Source organism: Branchiostoma lanceolatum, chromosome 1 (genome assembly GCF_035083965.1).
Source record: "Branchiostoma lanceolatum isolate klBraLanc5 chromosome 1, klBraLanc5.hap2, whole genome shotgun sequence".
In the NCBI taxonomy this organism is placed as follows: Eukaryota; Metazoa; Chordata; class Leptocardii; order Amphioxiformes; family Branchiostomatidae; genus Branchiostoma; species Branchiostoma lanceolatum.
The window spans coordinates 12,488,183-12,510,656 of NC_089722.1; the positions used below are offsets into that span (position 1 = coordinate 12,488,183).

A 22,474-nucleotide genomic window follows, 5' to 3' on the forward strand; every position below is an offset into this window, starting at 1 on the left:
ATAAAGTTCTGGCCACGAACTGCAAGTATGAAAGTCTTATCTTAGCAAAGAAAGCTGTTGTAGCATTTCCTCATAAACTATGTACGTTCTCTTTTTCTGTTCACTTGGATAGACATGATAACGTTACATGTAACGTTACGGATAGAAACTATACAATAGTGCAAACAGCTTGATATGTCTCACGGCTCACGTGGGTAAGCTAATTACGTCACCGATGATTGACAGGTGTGCGAGACGTTCTTCCCACCCAAGTCTTGGGCGGAGCCTGTTTCAATACATATATCCAAGCAGACTCGTAGTTTCTTCTAAACTTCAGCAGTAAACGTAAAATAAGACAGGCATCCAGTGAAGACTACATACACATAGAAAGGCTTATAAAACTTGAGAAAAGACATACTTTGAGTTCAAATCCTGGTATCCGAACCTATTATAGCTGCTTAGTCTCTTTCGTCCTCTCTGCAAGAGACTTGGCAGTCCGCATCTAGAATAGCAAGGGGTTTACAGATAAAAGCGAAAACCAGATTTAATTGGAGGATCGAGACTTCTAAATTTTGACTTACAATCATCATAAAAGCTGCATCATTCGATGGCAGAAAACGATGCCAAATCATGTCGTTTGTTTCACCAAGGTTATCCATATCCTTGGTTCATTCTGCCTTGGTTTCACATGGATGGGTTAATGATGGTTACATGGGGACATCTGGCGGTCAAAAATATTATTGCAGCATTTGGCCGCGGGACAGCTGCAGTTACTGCAACTGATAAATAGAGGGCGCTTTTGATCCATGAAAAGGACACCGTCGGAACTTTCAGCTTCAGGCCATATTACGATTCTGATTTGTCAGTGCAAAGAGGTTATAGTGTAATAAACTATAATGTCCTTGGTCAGTGTTTCACTAAAGCTGACTTACTTCGCAAACATTTTGATAAATGGCTTTATACAAACTGTAGGTCTATTTTTGGCCTTGAAATTCAGGCAACACTAACTTCCCAAAAAGAGGTTTGCGCTAAAGTCTTGTCGACAGGGTTTTGTAATAGTCACCAACTAGTTTTTCCGATCCTCTCGGCATTAAAACATTCACTGGAACAAATTTGCCTGTTCTTAAATGTAGGTTGTAGGCGTTTTTCCACTTCAAGAAAATAACACTGATACTGCTCTTATAGAGGCAAGTTTATTAACCTGCTTTCCAACCAACGAATCTCCAAAACTTTGAAAAAGTATGTACAGAGTCGGCTACAGAGACATTCATGTATACCCTTATATACAAAGCACACATCCACCCCCTACTGTACAGCTATGGGCAGGGATACATCGATTGTGAGAACTGTTCTTTGGAAAAAGTGATGACAGAAAACTGTGTCCCATATTCATACAGTTAAAGCATTTCAAAGTAAACTTTACAAACTGTGCATAGAACAAAGAACATTTATCTTAATTGTCTTCCATTGCGGTATCTTGTCCATGTTCTAATATTGCCATTTTCACCTTCTCCAACCTTGCTTCGATTTAGTTAGCCCTTAACCATCAGTTTTAGCAGACTAACAAAGCTTGTGGTCAAGCTGATACTTTGCTGAATTTGTACCAGGTTTTGATTGCTACCAATTTGTGATGTTCCTATGGCACCAAACAGAAATCAGTACAAAATTAGAAGAAAAAACAGCAATAATACACAAAATATTACAACCGTGGAACACATCAGTTACGTACAAATACAATGTACTGAAGAGAAGACCCTGATTTTGGACACTGATTGTGAGAGAACCAAACATTGCACATATATCAACGGTTTAGGACCACAGAGTGACTTGTAGGGGACGTAAAGCATACCACAACGCTTCTGCAACAAAATGGATGGAAATCTGACAACTGTACAGCTCCTCATAGACATACACGGAGCAACCTTACCGTTCGCCTGTGTACAATCCCCCTCCCAACTTCAGCACAGATGCAAGAGCACAACAATCACAAGACACAACACTTACTGTTAAGATAGTCTAGAATTCAGACAGGGTCCCTACACAAGGTCAAGTGGGATTCCATGACCTTGCCAAGGTCATGCCAAGGTCATTGCAGTTTTACAGTTTCTGAACAAGCAAACATGAAATTTTCCTGGCCGCTTTTTAATTTCAGCTTGTTATTAAGTAACTGTTAAGTTTCACATGTCATTGGGAGAGTATACTCCATATATCATGGTAGCTTTATGTCATGTCAAAACACTTAAGATATTTGCAGTGGAATATTTGTTACAAAGTCCAAGTTTGCAGCCTTGTGCCACATTTGAAGTGACCAAAATTTTGTAAAACTGCAAAGCCTTTGCAAACGTGTAGGCACCCTGTGTTACCCAGTATGCCAATATTATCTAGGAACTATCTCTTGGTTTAAACTTTAGCTAAAATATTACTAATTACAAAGATGCACTGTGTTTAAGAATGGTACAAAATTCTTGTTAAAAACGGCAGATTCTTGTTCGTGTAGTTACAAACTCTTTGTACAAATGTGAGGTAGTTTAAGTAGCCAGATATGTCTACACAGACAAGGCAACTTCATCATTGTTCGTTGGTCGATCGGCTAAACATTTAACCTTCCCCCTGCTAAGGATGCACTTATGCATCACATCTGTACTGTTTACAACATAAGTCAGCAGGGGGGGTTAAAATGATACCATTAGGCCTGATACAAAAAATCTTGAGAATGGTATACAAATAATTTTAACCTTTTCCCTGCTAAGGAGTGCAACCATGCACCAATCTTGTAGTGCTTACATCAAAAGTCAGCAGGTAGCTGGTTAGTTCTCTATGTGGTAAAAAAACACTATATCTAGTTCAGTAAGAAAAATTGTACATTTGAGAACATATCAGTTATAAAACTACATAATCATGTGCCTCGGACTGTTGTAGCAGCAGCTCTGCAGATGTGAGTTGAAGGCCTGAAATGTACCGAAGTTCAACTTTTCCCGTAAAAACGCTGAGTCTGATTTTGCTTCTTAGAACCCGACAAGGTTCGCCCTCGCACGAGGAGTGAGCTTTCTGATTCTCCCGCTACGAGAAACGCTTCTGGAAACAGCGTCGGTATCTGAGTCCACATCAGAATGGTCGTGGTAAAACCGCGTGCCTCTGTTACTAGTTCTCGTGTTGTACGGTCTGTCCCCGTCCTCGTAATCAGAGTCATGCTCGTACGCCGCAACTTTCCTCCTTTTCGAACCCCTTGTCTTTCCGTTTACATTACTGTGTGAGCTTGCCTTCCTTTTCTTACTCGACGAGCTTTTCGACTTCCGTTTCCGGCTGGTTTTGTCGTCGCTGTCTGAGTCGGAACTGTCTGAGGAGGATGAACTTGAGTTGTCGCTGCCTGAGGAGCTACTGTCACTGCTACTGGACCCGCTGCTGCTACTACTGCTGCCACTACTGTCACTGCTGTCGCTCCCCTTGTCTGACGAAAACTGCTGAGAACGCGCCTTCGCACGAGTCTTGTACTCCTTCGGATGGCCGTTAGCAACTGGCGTTCTTGTTTCTGAAAGAAAGTCAAAAATAGTTTTATTGAGTTGTCACATTAGTCTTTCATTTCAGTGCGAATTAATACACTGATTCTGTTCAGTAGAGAGTATCTGATGTGGTTTTATAAGTTCACAGTGAAGAGATCATTACGAAAACCACATACATAAAACTACTGTGAAAGTTTCACGATGTCCAGTGTATTTGCTGTACCTGAACTTGAATCTCTGAGTTCCCTTGCCGAGCTCCTGGTGCTCCTTGTGGTTCTGGACGGTCTCGTTTCCTCCTCGCTTTGCTCCTTCTCGCTTTCATCCTCGTCACTCCTTTCTGACGATGGCGACTTTATCCGCACTTTGGATGTCCCTGCAGCAAAGTTGAACATCAGTAAGCTTACAATAAATGCCGTAACAGGCTGAGAATATTTTTGAAAAAGTTTATAGGGCCCTTTTGTACACGCCTGATTTGAAACTTGGTGTACAATAAAGTTTTACATGTCACTTCTAAGACATGCTTCCCTCTGAATCGTTGTACTTATTTTGATTGTAATACATAAACAATCTCATGCAGTTATGAAGATACTGACATCAAAAATTTGGACCACACTTTGGAGTCATTCTACGTTACATCATATATTAGGTGTATATATCCTTGAGGATTATCTCTTCCTTCGAATGCACAGTTTATGCCCAAAAAATTCCAATTTCCCTTCTTCAAGACAAACAGAGTCTTGTACCTGAGGTAGTGTTTCTTTGGCTGGATCTGGATGACCTGGAATTAACTGGTTTGTTTTCCTCTTCTTCCTCCTCCTCCTCCTCCTCCTCACTTTCTTCCTCTCCCTTCATAACCTTCCCTGTTCTCCTTGGTTGTGCTACTTGTGTAGAAGAAGAAGGACCAGCCTTCTTATTTTTTGTTTCCTCCTCCTCCTCTTCTTCATCATCATCATTGTCATCATCATCATCATCATCTATCTCCATCCTGCGGGATGAGGTAGAAGGGCCGTCCTCTGATTTGATGCCCGTTTTTCTGTCCCTCAATGAGGTAGTGCTGGAGGCCCCCGACTCCCGTCTCATTCTCGCTGCCTTTCTCCTACAAACAACACAAACACAGTTTGAGAAATTGTTAAAAAGAACCCCCCCTCACCCCAGTCGTTTCAACCATTGTCTTTTCAGGGTCAACCTCTTCTCAAGGTCGAGTTCCTCCATGTTTAGAAGCAGCAAAAACTACAGGCAAAACCAAGGAGGATGGGAGAACAATCGACACAAGGAGGGAAGGAAAACCTGAGTAAACTAAATCAGAGGAAAATGAGAGAAAAAGGGAGAGAAAAGGAATACAAACAACTGCACAACAAAACTAAAGACAAGCAACTTGTTGACCTATCACAACAGTTGGCACATTTTACTTGGACTCAAAGCATCTACCACGGGACATCAGATTTGATAATCCAAAACAGCTTTGTGAAACAAACTAAGCTTGCAGTAACTTATTGACAGTGGTTCACTTTTATATGGTCTGTTTTGGCATTCCAACTTCTGCTCATTTATTGAGGTCAATCTACATGTAAACGAAAACCTAACCCGTGTATAAAATGTGCCAGCTGTTGTGATAGGCCGTGCGACCGGACCATGGACGTGAACTCACCCTGACTCCTGACTCTTCCTATAGTACCTGTTCTGGGCCAGGCGCTCCACGTGCTTCTTCGCGCTGCGCCACTCCGCAACGATCTGTCGGATGTTCTCCTCGAAGAACGCCGACAGTCTCAGGGTCATGCTGTAGATCTGGGGACGACAAGATAACCAATAAATTCATCAATAAATTAGCTTCAGGGTTGAATTATATTTGCTATTTTGGCATAGCAGAATTGTGAAGGACAGACATTTGTAAAACTGTCATCTACAGTAAAAACTGTCCATGACAAACTAAGATTTATCTATCTTGGCACTTCAAAACATAACACACACAAAACTTGCACACTTGAGATGGCAGTCTCCAACAACCCAAAACCTAACTATGAAAGAAAAATCCATTTCTTGATAGCTAAATTACAATAACTACAATGTTGAGACGAGTTTCTCAGGCAGGAATTCAACCATCTGAACCATAACTCCAAGACAAACATCTTGTGGCACAAGTCTTGGGACTCACCCGAGACTTCTTGTTTGGGGTGTACGTCTTGGAGTTGTTGAAGATGAGCCTGACGTCCTTGCTGAGCTCGGTGGGATTCTCGTACGCGCCGACCATCAGCTGTTCCCGTACCGTGCCCAGGTCCATCGGCGTGTCGATGATGTTCCGGTAATCCTGAAGGTCAGCCCAAGGTCACAGTTAGATGGGTGTCCTCAAACAGATATTTAGAACGACCTCCACATATTCCTATCAGTGAATCAGATTCTTTCTCAGAAAAGGGCTAGCACTTCTCCAAATAACTGCGTATTAATAATGTCCCGGTGACCTTGAAGGTCAGGCCAAGGTTTCAGTTAGATGGGTCTCCACAAATAGAATGATCTTCCCTGTCTCTTTGTTACATATCACTGGAATTTAAAAAACTTTTTTCTGGTTTTGCTACACCAACATTTTGGACAAAAGTAATGACACTGCTAGTCAGGACAATCTGATAATCATTTAGTTCACAGAGTCTGCCTATATCTTACACTCATTTAGCTCAGCAGTTCTTTTCTTTGTCTATCCTTTCAGACTATGGTAAAAAAAAGTGCAAAAGGGAGATGATTCTAATGATGTGGCTTGACCCGCAAACTGAACAGAACCTACCGGATATTCCAGAGGGTCCACAGGATTCCGGAAAGCCTCGGAATCTTCCATCTGGAACATGATGTTCAGTAGTTCCCTGCACTGGCGCTTCCACATGTGGGGGTCGGGGGGCTCCTGCGTCTGTGGGCGGGGTCTGGGCTTACTGGAGCTCTGTTTCTAAACAAACAAACAAACAAATAAATAAACAACACACTTATGATCAGTTAAAATTGGAGGTGATCTCAAACAATTCAGATCAATGAACTCCATGACCAGTTGAGCAACTCTTCCACTGCCTGAGACAGAGAAAACAGATGCTATGTACAGTATCTACAGATTCAATGTACAAGGGAAATTCTTCCAGCTCTTTTCAATACTTCGTACAATAAACAGTTTACCACAGCTTAACATCTGCATTAAGATATCAACCCTTCCCAGTAGCGTGCATGTCGATTGAGCGACAACAGGCGGGATTCTTTGTCCAGAGGCAGGGTCCCTAACCACTGGACTACGCACACTACAGTGCTGGTAGTTTAACATGTGGGGGTAAAGTAACGCTTAATGGCCTGTTCGATGGTAAGCAAAGGATGCTCCGTACCTTTTTCTTGTTCTCAGCTTGTTCCTCCTCTTCCTCATCCTCCTCTGCCTGTTAACACAAAACAGGAATTTAATGGACTGTTCCACTGTAACATCAGGTCACTGGACTAATCATTGTAACATTAGGTTACTCCTACATCTGCTCTTGCTTTTTGGCTTTTAAAAAGTAAAATGGGAGAAAACTAAGTTGAAACAAAAATGAATGCACTCGTCATACAATATTTTCCTGTGAGGTCATGACTACTGACTGTTGACAAGAATCTATTGAGACCAGTGTTCTAGCCAGCGCCCGTCATTCTGTCATTTGACAGAATTTTGTCGCTTAATTTTGCCCAACCTGTCATTTTTGACGATGCCTCTCCCAAAAAGAAAGCTGAAACCCTTGAGTAATTTTTCACCAAAAGAGTTGTGATCAAACTAAGCTTAATCTACCAGCAAAATTTGCCCCTCAAAATGCAGGAAATAGTGTTTCAGGGGGTTAAGATTTCAAATTTTCAGATCTAAGAGCGGTTTGCTTAATCTGGGAGGTTCTTACGTCTCCTTCCACATCAATCTCCTCCTGCTCCCCTGCAAACCTGTTGAACACAGCGATGGCGTCTGTACACGAGCTGTCCCTGGGGGGAACAAACATTTGTATGAAAATATATCAACACAGGAACTTACAGGAACATATCTTAATCAATGACTTGTGCCTACTGTACAAAATCTATCAACCATACAACAAGCACTTACCTCCATATAACAAGTGATTTAAAACTACAAGTGGGGTCGACAGGTGTTCTGGCAATGAAAAAATTAAAGTTTTCAACCCATGTTTAAGACGAGTGAAGGAGAGAGGTTACTTTCCTAACTGCAGGTGTAACTGCCCAAGAAGACCACTCAGGGAATCAGTTATGGTCTATGTGGAGAGGTGGTCACAGACAGGATTCTAAATGCTTATGTCAATAGGAAACATTATCTAAGGGACCACCAAAGTGTTCACACAATGGCCAGGTGGTCTTTATGTTGAGGTACTGGTTTGACTGTATGATGGTAAGAAAACTGTCTATCAATACAACTACATCTAAAATCATCTAGTTCTAAAAGTACAGAACAGATTGACAAGGGGTGAACAGGATAGTGAAAATAAAAACTTTTGCAGATAACAACATGAGAAGCAAAGCCCAGACTTACTTGATGACTTCCTGTAGGATCTTCGTGATGAGTCGTGCGGAGCGGACGATCTGACTGTCGCTCTCGTTAAACCTCTCCGCGTTCTGCTCTATTCTCCGCACCTCCCAGTGAAGTGCCGCTAGTCTCCTGTGGAATCATGGGAGAGGCGGAGTTGAAAGACAGCTATGAAGAATACTTTTCTTTAAATGTGTCAAAGTTTAGGACTATTTAATTTTTATCTATCACAAAGATAGTGGTACAGCAAGGTTGAAACTAAAAATTATCATTGTTCAACAGTCCAACATTCTATTAGTGGTTTTTCGCATAGCTTACTGTTGGCCACATAAGTGGACTATTCCATTACTACACATGGGGGCCAAGTAATACAATATTTTTCCTCTTACCTGTACCACCTGTTTTCCAGCCTGGTTTTGATAGTGGTTAGGTCCGTGGGATATTCCACCACCATACAGTACATGGGGGGAACAGAATGTTTTTTCTCTCACCTGTACCACCTGTTTTCCAGCCTGGTTTTGATAGTGGTTAGGTCCGTGGGATATTCCACCACCATACAGTACATGGGGGGAACAGAATGTTTTTTCTCTCACCTGTACCACCTGTATTCCAGCCTGGTTTTGATAGTGGTCAGGTCCGTGGGATATTCCACCACCATACAGTACATGGGGTAGCAGTTCAGGTCCACTGGTGCATTGAAGGCTTCGGCAGGAGCCAGACTCATGACTTCCTCTATACACTGGAAAAACATGACATATATTTCTAACTTTAAGGTTTATCTAATCATTAAACTATTTCATCATCCCCTCTTTATGTTTTCCATTGAGTCGTATATGTTGGTTGGCAAATAAACTGGATTATTCATTGAACACAAGAAGGAATCCATGCTTGATGGTGTGTTCATAGGTGCTGGCCCAAGAAAGAAGGAGTCCCAGTGCCAATATACTAGAGGAGGGGTGCCATGTCTACATGTTTCTTCCCTGGACAATTGTGTGTGGCGCCTTGGGTTAGCACATTCATTTTCTAAACTTCTGGGGAGATCCCTGAATAGGTCAAACTTACAGCGATGATTCTCTGACAGTCGGGTTCCCTCCCCTCGGAGCTCCACTCTGACTCCTTCGGGTTGTACCACATCGCCTTCCAGTCCTCTGACGTGATCTCGATCCCTGTGTGCGCGTCGTCAGGAAGTTCTGCAAGAAATGAAACAACAACATCAAGTCAACAATCGCTGTCTAATAGAACAGGGGCCTAAACAACGAATAATGGAAGTGTGTAAATCCAGTAGTTTTGAAAGTGATCTTCATCGTTACGACATACGTCCGTTTAGCAGCTCACCCATCTCGGTTGGTACGGCCTCCAGGTCCCAGGGGCTCATCCTCTCCGTCTCCCCTGTGTCCCAGCTGTGGGGTGGGGGGAACAACAGGGATCAGATCTTAGACATTTGGATTGGAACAAAAATCATCCAGCCCAATCCTTGTCCTGACAATGTGGGGAATCTAAAGCTCCTCATATTTTGTTGTGAGTAGTGTTTAATGTTTGTCACAAATGCTTGTAACTTCTCCACATACCAGACGTTGAAGCACTGGAAGTGGCTGTCAGGATGCTCCACCTGGAACGGCTCCTGACACTCGATGGTCCCAAACCACCACTGGTCATCAATAATGGCACGGAAACGGTCACCTACAGGGGTGGGAAGACACAGTTCTTTTTTACTTAGTTCATTGGTCAGGTGACACCCATTTAATTTCTTGGTTCTCTGATATTTGAAAGAAAAACAAACTGAAACAAGAGGACCATGCAGATGAAAACGGTGTACAGACTAGTTGTCGTACCATGCCAGGCAGATATACAGAAATAACGTTATTAAAACAGTAATAAACAATAAATACATTCTGCACAGGAAATGAGAATGTGGTCATTTTTTGAGACAACAGAAGAGTAATCATAAACTACTGACCGACTTGCCAGTTGGCCTCCACTGACTGTTGGTACACTTGTCTCAGCACAAGGAAGTCTATCACATCTGGCATGTCATGGTACCTAGGGAGGGGGAAACAGTCGTTAGTACATACACCTGTTGTACACCTGTCTTTACACCTAGTTTACCTGTTACACCAGCCACCTGAGGGCGTGTAGGACTGTTAGCAACCTCATTTGGTGGATACATCCACATAGAAGTACAATGTACAAAGGTGTCATGCTTTCGGGCTATGGTATCATTTTATCGAAAACATACCAAAAAGATGCAAGTTGTCCCGATCTCAGTTTTAGTTATGACTGCATCCTACCAGAGGCTATTTTACACTGCTGAAGAATCTCTTCCAAAACAGTTTGAAAAATTTAGAGTAGAGCGTGATGCTTTGGTACAAGTTTATACTGTCTGGTTGGGACTTTGCCTGACGGACCTGATGGTGAAGCTGCCTCCAGTGAGAACGCCTGTTTCTGGGTTGATGAGTCCCAGTTTCAGACAGCAGAGCAGCGGCGGTCCGATCTCGTACCGGATGCCGATCACGCGCACGATCTCCTGCTCCTGGAAATAAAACATCACAAATCTCTTCACAGCTGTCATGCAGAATAGTGAACCAAACCTGTCTTATGTCTTCCAAAAAAAAAGTACAAGCTTCACAGAGTCTTTATGATCGAGGGTTTTTAAGATCGAGAGCTTTTAAGATCGAGAGTTTCCTTCGTATCCAAAATGATATCTTACATGATGTAGCATCTACCATTAAGATGCCAAAGCAATGGTGCTGGCACATTCAGTAGATATCTTTTGTGACTTTTTCACATGTGAAAGCATGTGACTTAAGTAAACCAAAAGCTCACCCTGAGTTCGATCTTGTGCCACGGCTGTTTGCGCGGGTTGATTTCGTACACTTTATGCCTCCGCACGGCGTCCACGTACAGTTCGTGACCCTGATGGAAGTACACCACCTCGTCTCCGACCTGCGGCACGTAGGGCGAGCGGCGCGGCTTCATGTCGGTGATCCACTTCGGCGGGAGGTACTCATCGGGGATGTCGTCTAGCGACATCTGTTGGTCCATGTCAATCACGGGCTGCGGTTTCTATGGCAACAGAATAAAAGGGCTTAGGGGAGTGTCTCCCTGGGAGCTACCAAAGCAAGGCCACATAGAGGTGGTCAGGCTTGCCACACCATAGTCATCTGACTGACAACCAAATGATACAGAAGACACCTTAGACCATAGGTATTCCTGTGCCTACAGGCACATTGGGCTGCAAGAAAACAACGGTTAATAACTTGTTTATCCAGTTTTCATACCCAATATCTTCAATAAGAAACAACTTTTTAACAATAGAAGGTCCACTCTTTTTAATAATAAGTATACCCTCATCTTTGTTCCCAATTTCAGAGTTCCATCAATACAAGATTGTTTGTTCCATCCTTAATTTTTACCTTGTTTTTCCTCTTGGGTTTTTTGCTCTTGGGCGGAGGTTTGGGTCTTTCTTCATCTTCTTCCTCCTCCTCCTCTTCTGATGAGTCGAGTCGGCGCGGAGCCTTCCTCTGTCGCTGGGACTGCTTCTCAGCCCTGCTGCGCTCCTTGGGCAACCCCACGTCTTGTGTCCAGTCAGAGTACTCACTAGATTCACTGCAGGGGAAGAAGAGATGGACATGTGTGAGACATGGTCATGGGAATAGACATGAGCAGGACTAGGTTGTTCCAAAAAGCAGCTTGGTAGTAAAATTATTGTAATGCTAAAGTATTTCAATATCTAACTCTGCAAATAACAAAGCCCAAATGGGACTAGCATGGATCAGCTAACAGTAAATCAGACTTAGAAGGATGACCTTGAAATGAAGGTCGTACTGACCTTTCGCTGTCACTGCTGCTGTCCCAGACCTGTTCGTCCTCTGATGTCTCTGTTCCTGACCCACCATGCTCCATCTCAAGCTCCGGCTGGGGACCACAGTAACATGTTAAGGCTACAAGATGTCAATCACATGGAGGACACACACACATGCTGATTTCTGAGAAAAGAGTTGTTGTTCCTTTTGATATACAGTCATTGAAAGGTTGCAGCAAATAGGGAAGATAGTACAAGTCATACATTTATGTACATACGTATTAGCTTGTATAAGCCCTTTGTAATAATGCAAAATAAGAGTTCAACATTTGCAACAGTTTGTTCTGACCTCAGAGGAGCTGTCGAACTCGGGGACCTGGCGTGATCGGGAGCGACTGTGGGATGGCTCCATGGCCATGTTGGTGCGCGTGCGGTATGCGTGTGTCAGCGTCTGTCGGTGACCCTTCCTGTTGCGCAGTCTTCGCTCCGAGTCAGACGAATCATTCTAGAAAATAAAAAAGGTTTCTTTTATGATTATGATCTCTTTGTGATTCTTTTATCTACATGTGTACACTGCAAGTGTTTTGTTCTATGACTACTGTCTAATGTATGTCCGTACAGTGACATTTTTTTCTGTACTTTGAATCAATACTTCTGAACGCAAAGGATAAGATGGTCCGAATACAACTCCAATTACAGTAACTAGTAAAATATAGCTGAATCAATTACATTCTCACCCTACTAGATAATAACTGCAGGTGGAGGTCTTCCTTCCCACCTTGTTTCTGGTTAGCTTACACTGATAATTGTATAATATTGTATATACAGTAACCACACAGAGAACATGCCAGACTCACCCTACTGATAGCTGCGGGTATGGGCCTCCGTTTCCTCTCCACTTTGTACCTGGCCAGTTCCTCCTCACCTAACCTCACCCTACGCTTCTCGTCAGTCCTGGAAATAGAAAAAATGTCCATCATGACTTCATGATCATCAGTTGGTTTGATTCTTACATCTGTCAAGGATAGGCTTCTATCATCGTTTGTCTGTTAATAAATGTCATGAAAGAATCATCATGATTAGAATATTTGTGAACAAGCTTTGAGCTACAGTATGGTGTCTAACTTTCGTCTCTAAATATCCTCCTTTCCAGCTGTAAATGTAAAATATGTCTACCCTATGGAGAAAACTATGCCAACTTGCAGCAGAGTTCTGCCCAGTACGTTGGTGTTTTGACAATGTTCCAACAGTTGAATTTGAAATGTCTCCTTTATCAGTGTCTTTTTTTAGGGAAAGGAGATGTGTGCCACCCTGTACAACATAGTGTGAGAGGGAATTTCAAGCTGTCTTTGTCTGGTCAATGTAACGGTGTGAAAATCAACATACTCAAGCAGCGCAGGTTCCATGTCGGGTACTATGACACGTTTGCTCCACGCCACCAGGTCGGAGTCGGAGGCCTGCTGGCTGACCGTGACGTTCCCGTGGGCTCGCCGCACGCCTTCCACGTCCCCGCTTCTCCTCAGGCCTACCGGAGGGCTTCTTAAACCTGTGTTTGGTAAACGTGACATCATTACTTTAAAAGGCAATGATGTGCCATGCAAACATAATCCTACGATCTGTATTCTCGTAGAAAAGGACCAGTGAAACTGTATAGTGATACTGATTGAATGAGAAGTCAGGAGAAACGCTGCCCAGTATTTCAGTAAGAACGGGAGAAACTAGGCTAAGGTAGGTATGATTCTACGGAACCTTGAACTCGAAAGGGGAAAGGTACAAAAACTGCAGTTTGGACAGGTAGTGGGATTGCTGACTACTGGATGTGGGAATAGGTTTTCATTAAACTACACTGTAAACTGCAATTGTTTTGTTTCTGTATCTAAAAAATTTTGTTTACATCTCCTTTTATTTTTGTTATCAGTGCCAGATTCTGTATGTGTAGTGTATGAGTTTGAAAAGGCTGATTAAAGCAAGCATTTCCGCTCCATACCTGTATCATCGTTCCTGACGGCCTGTTCATCTCCCTCCTCCATGTCCCCGTTCTGCTGCCGCTGCATCTGGGCGATCATGTTGTCCAGGATGTGCGCGGCCTCTTCATCCTCGTTCTGAGGGCGCGGCGGAGCAGGGGCTTCTGGGATAGGCCCCATGACCTCTGGTTGTCCTGGAGACACAAATCAACCAGCTGTTAGTATTTGCAACAAGACAGTTATGCTTTGGTTAGTGTTGCCTACTTGCTAGCATGGTACTATATATTTTTTTGATAGAATAAATGCTAAGCATAAAAAGATACACATTGCTACAACGAGGAAAAATCCTTTCCATTTCATCATTTCAACTGTCACTGCAATACAGCTACAAATTCGAATTCAATCTTTATTGAAACAATTGGCAGACAAAAGCCTGTATCTACTTGTTCTGACTTGTCGTAAGTTTATCCACTTAGAAAGCTTACAAATGATCTAAAATCTATGAATGACACCATGTTCAAATCAACATTTCGATGACACTATGAAGATGTGGACTGTACCATTTGCTGCCACCCCCACTTGTGGAATGAGCTGGTCCGCCGGCATTGTTTCCCTCCCCGGGACCAACCGTTGTAGACTAGGGGGATGGGGGTTGCCGTCCACGTCCACCAGGAAGGGGGGAGGCATGAGGTGCGGGGCCTGCTGGGTCTGCTCGTCCAGGACGTAGTTGTTGGAGTCTCGGATGAGCGGACGGTAGTCTGTGTGGAAGAACATCTCCTCTGGAATCTGGAGGAAAAGGGGAAAAAAGTATTTCTTTTTTCATTTTCATTCAAAACACACATTCCTTTCCTTCATTCTTGGACAATCTAAAGTAAGAATCAAGCAAGAAGACAAGAAGGCTGGGATGAAAAGTTGACTCAGTCACTCCCTAAATCTACACAGACCACGCATAAACCTGACTCAAGGCTTTGTTCTCATACAGTTTTTACCAGATTATTTAGTATTATCTTCTGAAGTCCAAGAAACAATTGGTATGGCCTAAAAATACCCAGAAATACTTAATCTTAGATTCATTTGTTCATCTGATGGCACAAGTTACCAAAGTACCCATCTTTTAAGGCAGCGGTGTCACTGCAGATGCAGAAAACAGTGGATGATGATGTCCCAAAGAATGGCCTTGGTAATATAAGATGAGAAGCATCCTACATTTCCGAGCAAATGTCACTTCTGAAATGAAGGCAACAGTGAGCATGTAGCGTATGTCTGTACCTTTGAGTAAGGCTCCTTGGACCCGAAGCCGAAGATGAGAAGATGTCCGTGTGAGTCTGTAGCAGCGAAGTGCATCCCAGTCGGGGAGAACTTACAGTCAAACACAGCTCCGTGACCCTGACCTTCAATCTGGGGGCAACAAAGTCAAGGTCAACAGTCGTCACAGGCGAGAGGAGAATACCCGTCATAATTACTTGTTATCTCTTCTGTCTTAAGTTTAGGTACTATCAGTATCAATACTATCAGTATCAATACTATTGGCTATTCCAAAATAGTATCAACAAGATTGACAAAATACTCTGAAACTCGTGCAACTACCATCTCAAACAAAGAAGGAAAAAAAAATCTTATGGTAGACTGAATTGTAACTAAAACTATTGGGATTTTCGTTAAAATAATGGCAACAACAATTGACATGATACATGATTTGTTACTGACCATGTTGAAGAACCTCTTGATGAGGCTGCCCGTCTGCAGGTCCCAGACCATCACATGGCCGTCATGACCTGCACTCAGCAGGACATGGGGGTCTGTCGGGTGGGCCTCCAGCACAAACACTTCATCAGTGTGGCCCTGGGGTGATGTAGGGGGAACGGATCAGCTTACACATGTAGAAAATAATTCTATTTCTGGAATATCCCCTCCAGAAACTTAACTTGGCTCACAGATATTTACAATTAAGGACAAAATTTTTTAAATCGTGTACCGTATCTGTAGAATGATGTTTGTTATGACATAATAATGATACTAGGAGTATAGAGGGAATCAGACTGTTTCAAAGGTGGAATTCTATAGTACAAAGTACATTAAGAAACACATTGAAAAACAGAGATATCTACCATTCAAATAAAACATGACATGGTGACCATAGGATATGCAGAGCATGAAATACAAAAAACAGACGTTTTGCTGCAGTACCACATGAAGCGACCAGGTGGTCCATAATCAAATTTGTCCTTCATTTTACCCCAACAATTCACATACCAAATACTGTAAGGATCCATTCACAGCTACAAACACACACACACACACACACACACACACACACACACACAGTCACAGTCACACATAAACACAACCAGCCAAAATAACATAACCTTCTGTGCAAAGATGAAAAAGGGCCATCTTACATGGTACCCGAGAAATGTGGCTCGTCCTTACCTCCAGAATGTGGACCAGTTTGCCACTGTTGGAGTCCCAGACTTTGAGTGACTTGTCGTTGACGGCTGTGATGACATATTTGTCATGCAGGTCCCAACCAACCATCGTCACCTTCCACTTAAAGTACTTGTTTGCTGTGTCCAACTGGTTTGATTTACTGGGGAAAAAAATCAAAATAAGTCTATGCAAAATTTGTTTTGCTATGTGTTCTGTAATATTTTTATGTGAGGGACACTTCCTTTGAAGAACTACAATCCCTACCTGTACCTGACAGAGATTGGACTGGGATTTAAACCCCTTAGCCTGTGATCCAAAAGCAACATTGCTAACCACATTAACTTACCCCGGCAGACTTGTGGCCATGTTTAACAAGACGTTTCTCCACTCCTGCCTCTCGAACCTCCAGACTCGCGCTGTTCCGTCCCGGCTGCCGCTGACAAATTTGTCCCCGCTGTTGTTGTACTGGATACTGTCGACTTTGTCCTGGGGGAAAATAACAACTCTAACCATGAGATAGAATACAAGGAAATGCCATAGTTTCCATACTCAGGTTTCTTGGAAAAAAGTAACAAATAAACAAGCAATCCCTTATAAAAATGTTATCTCAAAAGGCAAAACAAGACATGGTATTTCAAAGATTTTTTAAGATTTAGGGCACAACCCAAAATTATTCCACTCACGGTATGGGCCTCCAGCTCCGCTATCCTGTCTGGGCCAGCCACGCTCAGGAAGTACACGCGGATGATGTGGTCCGAGTTCCCCGTCACGAGAAACGTTCCGCCAGGACTGAAGGACGAGCAGAGCAGCTGTGCGCCCGCTCGCGACCGATCCGTGAACTTTATAGGGGTTTGGCTGTGAGGGGGAAACCATGGGAGTCAGTGCACATGCTTTCAACTTGGGACCTACCCACATACATGAAATCACTCTGGAGCTCGTGCCACAAACGCATGATCATTACAAATAAGATATCATTCTAAAGAGAAATAAACATGCTTTCTAATCGTATATGAATATATGAAACATTGCATATAATAACAGAACAACACAGAAATGACTTCAACGGTTTTGGGTGAAATTTGTGATGGTACTCACTTGAAGGTACCTGTGTTGACACACCACTGCCAGAAGCAGACTGTGCCGTCTGCACCGGTTGACGCCAAGAAGCGCGTGGAGCCACGGGCTGATGGACAGAACTGAAAAAATATTGGGGCTTGATTTTGAGATGGAAATTCATGAAAAACCCAGCAATTCAGCAACACATAGACAGAAACATGGCAACATAATGAAAAACATACTAGTGCCAGCAAGACCTATAATAAAACGACGCTAGGATGTCACCAACTTAGGATGTGTACACAAAACAGTTACTGCTAAGGCATTCTTAACCTTTAGTACTCTGAAGTAGCCATTTGGCACCCAATTCCCTTTTGGTTACAGAGTTAGGCAGCAGGGAGGGGGTTATTTTCATAGAAAGGCTAAGTTGTTTATCTTGAAGCCCAACCTTAGTAACCACCATGCTTTTAAAAACAATAAAGCAAAGAAGAATCATCTAATAGCTTTGATCATACTTATTACAACTAGAACGATTGACCACTATGCTTTAGGCCGGTTGATTACAGACTACTGAAGCCGTAAGATCAGTATGTGAGAAACCGTGTCCTGTCGTACCTGTAGTGAGGTAACCATGGCGGAGTGTCCCATCAGTACCGACACCGTGGCTAACGTCTTCAGGTCCCACACACGGATCGTCTTGTCCACGCTGCCCGCCACCAGGAGCGTGTTCTCGTAGTTAACGGCCATGTCCGTGATCTCGCTGGACATCCCGCGCAGCGTTGCGATCAGACGGCCGTCGTGCGCCGACCAGATCTTCAACAGGTTGTCATCAGCACCCTGGTGGAAGAAAAGAATTTTTTTTACTTACAGTGGAAATAAAATGCACTCAATGTCCAGAGAACAACCTGAAAATGAAGCACCAATCAAAACAACAGGCCTATCAGCATTTGGATTTAACAGCAGTACACAAATATATCAAATCCTGCTTTGAAAGCCTCTGTCTTAGTTCCAGAAAGTGAAAGCTACAGACATGGATGTAGAGTTTTGCCCAAGAACTATGGTAGATTCCGTAGGTACAGAAAGCCTGTACCTCAATCCTTCACTATCAGAGCCTATCTAACTTTTCACAGAAAAGTCTTAGAAACAATAAACTACACTGGGCCTGGTTATATCCTATTTAGTTAACCAGGACTCCCATACTTGCTCCCTATGAATTAAATAGGATGGTTCCCAGGCTAAACTAAACTGGGGACGCCAAACAAATAAAACTGACTTACCGTGATGATACACTTGCCGGTCCTGTCGAAGGCGATACAGTAGACAGCAGACAGGTGGCCCAGCACACGTAGGTGCATACAGTACTTACTGTAGGTGATCTGGGTCGGGGCTAGGAAGTGTCGCTTGGCCACGCCTAGCAACTGTCTGGCATTCACCATGTGACCTGCCAAGAAAACAACAAAATCTTATTGCCTATAGCCCAGCAGCAAGTTACAAATACAGTTACTAATTTAAGCGATGTTGTGATTCATGTCATGACATTGAGCTTGGTTTCTTATAGCTTGCCAAAATGAAAGTTTTTTATATTTCTTTCTGCCATCTCAAAATCTCTGCAGTTCTCCATGGATTCAGTTACCAGAATATTCTTCATGAATTCAGTAGTCTCATCTCCCCCAAAATGATTATCTCTATATGTGTGATACTATGTAATCGTTAAAAAGGACCCAACACACTTATCTGTGTGCTTGGCTTAGAACGCAGGCTGTGGCGCAGCCACATTGAAAAAATTATGCTTCGCAACAGAGGACAACCCGGTTTGACCTGTAACTGGCCGCACAGAATAGCAAAAAGCAACCTCAAATTGATTCATCGCAAAACCATTGGATAACAGATTGCTCCTGTCAGACAAACTTACTGTCAGCTTCAACCCTCATATTAAACGCTGGTCACTTTAATTTCAAAAAGTAATCTCCAAATGCCAAGGGCACCAGATTTCCAACCCCTACATTTCTAACTGTTATTAGATATATGTCAAAGTTTCACGAGTTCAATGTATATCATGGATATTTGCTCAGATTTGGACCGGATCCAATTTCTTAAAGCTTTCTAGACCTTAAGTCATCAGTATTACATTTTCAAAGAACCATAACAGCCGAGACAGATCTTTTCATTATCAAATGAGAAAAAAAATTCAATATTGGTATGATACTGCACATCAACTAAATGTACTGTCGAAATTACATTGAACATTCATATCCAAATTATGATGAAACTTATTTATCTACTTGTAGATAGCAATCATTCTAATTGTTGTAGCAAAAAACACCTAAAACCTGTACTTACATGCAGGTGGGGCGTGGCCATAATTGACAGGCGGCATCAGGTTGCCATGGGAACCAGAAGCCTTGGCTGCCAAGGTGGGTCCTTTCCATTGGACCTTCTTAAAGTCTGTGACGGAAAAAAACAAGGCGTCCAAGTTCAACATCTTCAAGTGACTTGAAGTATACTCAGGTAAAGCTTTAATGACATATTCTTGCATCGAATATGTACCTTATGCCAGCGACACACAACCAAAATCAATCTGTATGGTAGAAAAATGTTTTGTTTTTCTGCAATCAAAAAATATCATTTTATTCTGTGATGCGTCATAGGCTACATAAGGGGGTTTTGAACATACCTTCTGCATGTCTGAGGAGTGACTGCTTGCCCAACCCCAGGAGAGTCCTGACACCTGGCACACTGGGCCGCACCTGGGTGTCCAGTAATGGGCCCACACGCTTACACACCTGCAACAGGTGTTGCTGGCTGACGTGGGGGTTTCTCTGCACCTGGAAAAAAAAAAAAAAGGATTACAATCCGCATTTGTTATAGCACCGTCACTTTCATGTTGGCCAAATATGGATAAACATTACAAGTACCTTAAATCAACAATCAGACTTACTTTTAGGTTGGAAAAGTAACTATACACTTACTCTAACTATATACACTGACTAAATACACACTACTTACAAATAAAATGATCAAATCTACTGGTTAACATTTTCCCTCCATTCCTAATACTTACACCTGCTATACAAGCAATTTGAAAGACAATTCAATTTGTTTCAAACAATGAGCAGCAAAACAAAAGAACTTACAGGACCTGGTATAATGTTACTTCTGTTTCAAAATCAGTACAACTTATAGTTATAGATCTACCACCATTCCATGTCATATGGTAATAAACATTTCTAAAACTGTTGTAAAAGAAATTCGCTGGACAAATTAGCCTCATAAACAACCAGCAAAAGAACTTTAACATATACTTAGTTTGAAACATGGCCAAATTTTTTTTGTTTTCCCCCATAAATTGCTTTCACATGTGGTGTATTGTGTCTGATACTGCATATGACTTTCAAATCAGACAGCTGGAAATATTATCCCAGACTTCTGTCAGCAAAGCCTGGGTTGCCCACTGCACACAACATGCATGCACCAGCAAAAGAACTATAATATATAGTTTTGTTGCATAATTTTAGTTGTCTGCATTTAATCTCTGTAATGTGGTGTATTGTGTCTGAAACTGCACAGACTTTCAAATCAGACAGCTGGAAATATTATCCCAGCCTTCTGTCAGGAAAGCCTGGGTTCCCCACTGCACAGAACATGCATGATTCATGTCCCTTCCCCTTTCCTCATCATCAATCACAACTGTCAACTGGGCCAGGCAGGAAGCCTGGATATCTGGCACCTGCCTCTGGAGATCACTCTAGGGGTGGGCAGCCTAGTAGTTGCTGCTACAAGCACCTGAAATTGCAACCTTAGTGCAAATATTTCCAATTAACTATTCTTCACATACACTGTATCATAATTTTATCTAGGTTTTAGTACATCACTATATTTCTTATGGCTGATGAAAATGCGATGTTAGGAATATTGCACCCATTTTTCTGCAAGTTGGCATCGCCCACAAGCGGTTTTAGCCAATGACGTGGCCGGACACAAATAGCTGAGGCTGATCAAATTTCAGGTCACGTAGAGGCCCCGGGCGTATCGGATTTCCTCGCGCTCTGATTGGTCAACCGCTAACCTTATCGCCCATGACGTGCGTAACACAATAGTCTGCCTATGTAAATAGCTCTGGCTCGAATTTATTATTTGTGCAAAAACAGGCCCTTTTCTCTCATTTTTGGCCCAAAATGAGTGAATTCGACCGGATAACCCTACCTTTTTCGATCGAGCATAATTTTTACTACCGATTGCTTCCATTTTCGTTTCGGCGAGAAAATGTGCCCCAAATGCTCATTTTACGTCAAATCCGAAATTCTGACAAAGTTGAAGAAAGTTTTAGCGCTTCTCACCAAGTTTCCGTAGGTTTGAGGGTGCGTATTTCCCAGCCAGTCGCTCCGGCGCTCCAGAAGCTGTAGGAATGGTAAAATCGTTACTGGCGACCGTCTGTTGGGAGATATAGCCAGACCGATAGGAAAAATAGACATCCACCGACCCGACAAGGAAATTTTGAGGCAAATTTACCAAAAATTGAAAGTTCACAAGTGCGAAAAACTGCTAGCAAGTGCGCAGATGAAGGCGAGTTTTGGGCACATACCTCGTGTTGTTGCAGCTCTTGTTGTAGGACCTGTGGCGAGACAACGGCTTTGTTAGGTGTGAAAAACGACAAAAGGAGACCCAAATTTCTCAAATCTGACATTTCTTACCTCAAATGCCCTCGTACAAGGTCCACCGGAGAGGAATTTTGCGATCAGGAAGTACAATTCTGCGAGGGGAAGAAAAGTACAAAATCGGTCAGTTTGTCGCCGAAAACAACGGGATTCACAGCAACCTGCGAGAAATTTACCCACCAGATTCAGTCGGGGAAGCCTCCCTCGACGTCGAACCTGTCGTTTCCATCCTCCAGCAGGCTTTTTCTGGCTTTGTATATCGAAATTTAGTCTAGATTTCTGATTATTTGTCGCCTAAAGCTGGTGAATTCGCATGTTCAGCCTCCATTGAAAAACGACATTTCGGCTGCGCTGCTGCAGCGCGGTCAAGGCCTTGACGAGATATATCCCTCCGCGGAAAATAGTGCGTCACATTCAACAAAATTCCGTTCAAACTGAGCAGAAATTTTGCATAAAATCAACTCAATCATATATTTCAAGTATTCTAATACTGAGTACAGTTACTTTTGTAAGCTGATTTGTTTATCTACTGTTCTTAGATTGAAAAAAATCCCTGCGCAGTGATATGTTCCCCG

At 42.7% G+C, this 22,474-nt stretch overlaps 1 protein-coding gene across 3 annotated transcripts; it reads right to left on the reverse strand.

Moving 5' to 3' along the window:
- Positions 1 to 1,158: 1,158 nt before the first annotated feature.
- LOC136435206 (PH-interacting protein-like) lies at positions 1,159 to 22,286 on the reverse strand. 3 transcript variants are annotated; one of them, XM_066428516.1, is made up of 37 exons: positions 22,080 to 22,286; positions 21,936 to 21,994; positions 21,827 to 21,856; positions 21,582 to 21,641; positions 19,919 to 20,069; positions 19,585 to 19,689; positions 18,522 to 18,685; positions 17,860 to 18,081; positions 17,284 to 17,384; positions 16,872 to 17,043; positions 16,535 to 16,674; positions 16,192 to 16,348; positions 15,469 to 15,603; positions 15,031 to 15,159; positions 14,322 to 14,547; positions 13,785 to 13,955; positions 13,184 to 13,343; positions 12,655 to 12,751; positions 12,147 to 12,302; positions 11,825 to 11,910; positions 11,409 to 11,601; positions 10,819 to 11,058; positions 10,401 to 10,525; positions 9,953 to 10,035; positions 9,564 to 9,675; positions 9,313 to 9,395; positions 9,058 to 9,185; positions 8,589 to 8,734; positions 8,002 to 8,127; positions 7,364 to 7,442; positions 6,830 to 6,877; positions 6,253 to 6,408; positions 5,632 to 5,784; positions 5,155 to 5,264; positions 4,223 to 4,575; positions 3,703 to 3,852; positions 1,159 to 3,508 (listed from the first exon to the last, which is right to left on the reverse strand). In XM_066428516.1, the coding sequence occupies exons 1-37, from the start codon at positions 22,126 to 22,128 to the stop codon at positions 2,985 to 2,987; spliced, it is 5,379 nt and encodes a 1,792-aa protein (XP_066284613.1). In that variant the 5' UTR covers positions 22,129 to 22,286; the 3' UTR covers positions 1,159 to 2,984. The 3 variants fall into 3 exon arrangements, with proteins under 3 accessions (XP_066284613.1, XP_066284605.1, XP_066284594.1); XM_066428508.1 differs by having other exon boundaries at positions 5,128 to 5,264; positions 9,331 to 9,395; positions 22,080 to 22,285; XM_066428497.1 differs by having other exon boundaries at positions 5,128 to 5,264; positions 22,080 to 22,285.
- Positions 22,287 to 22,474: the final 188 nt, after the last annotated feature.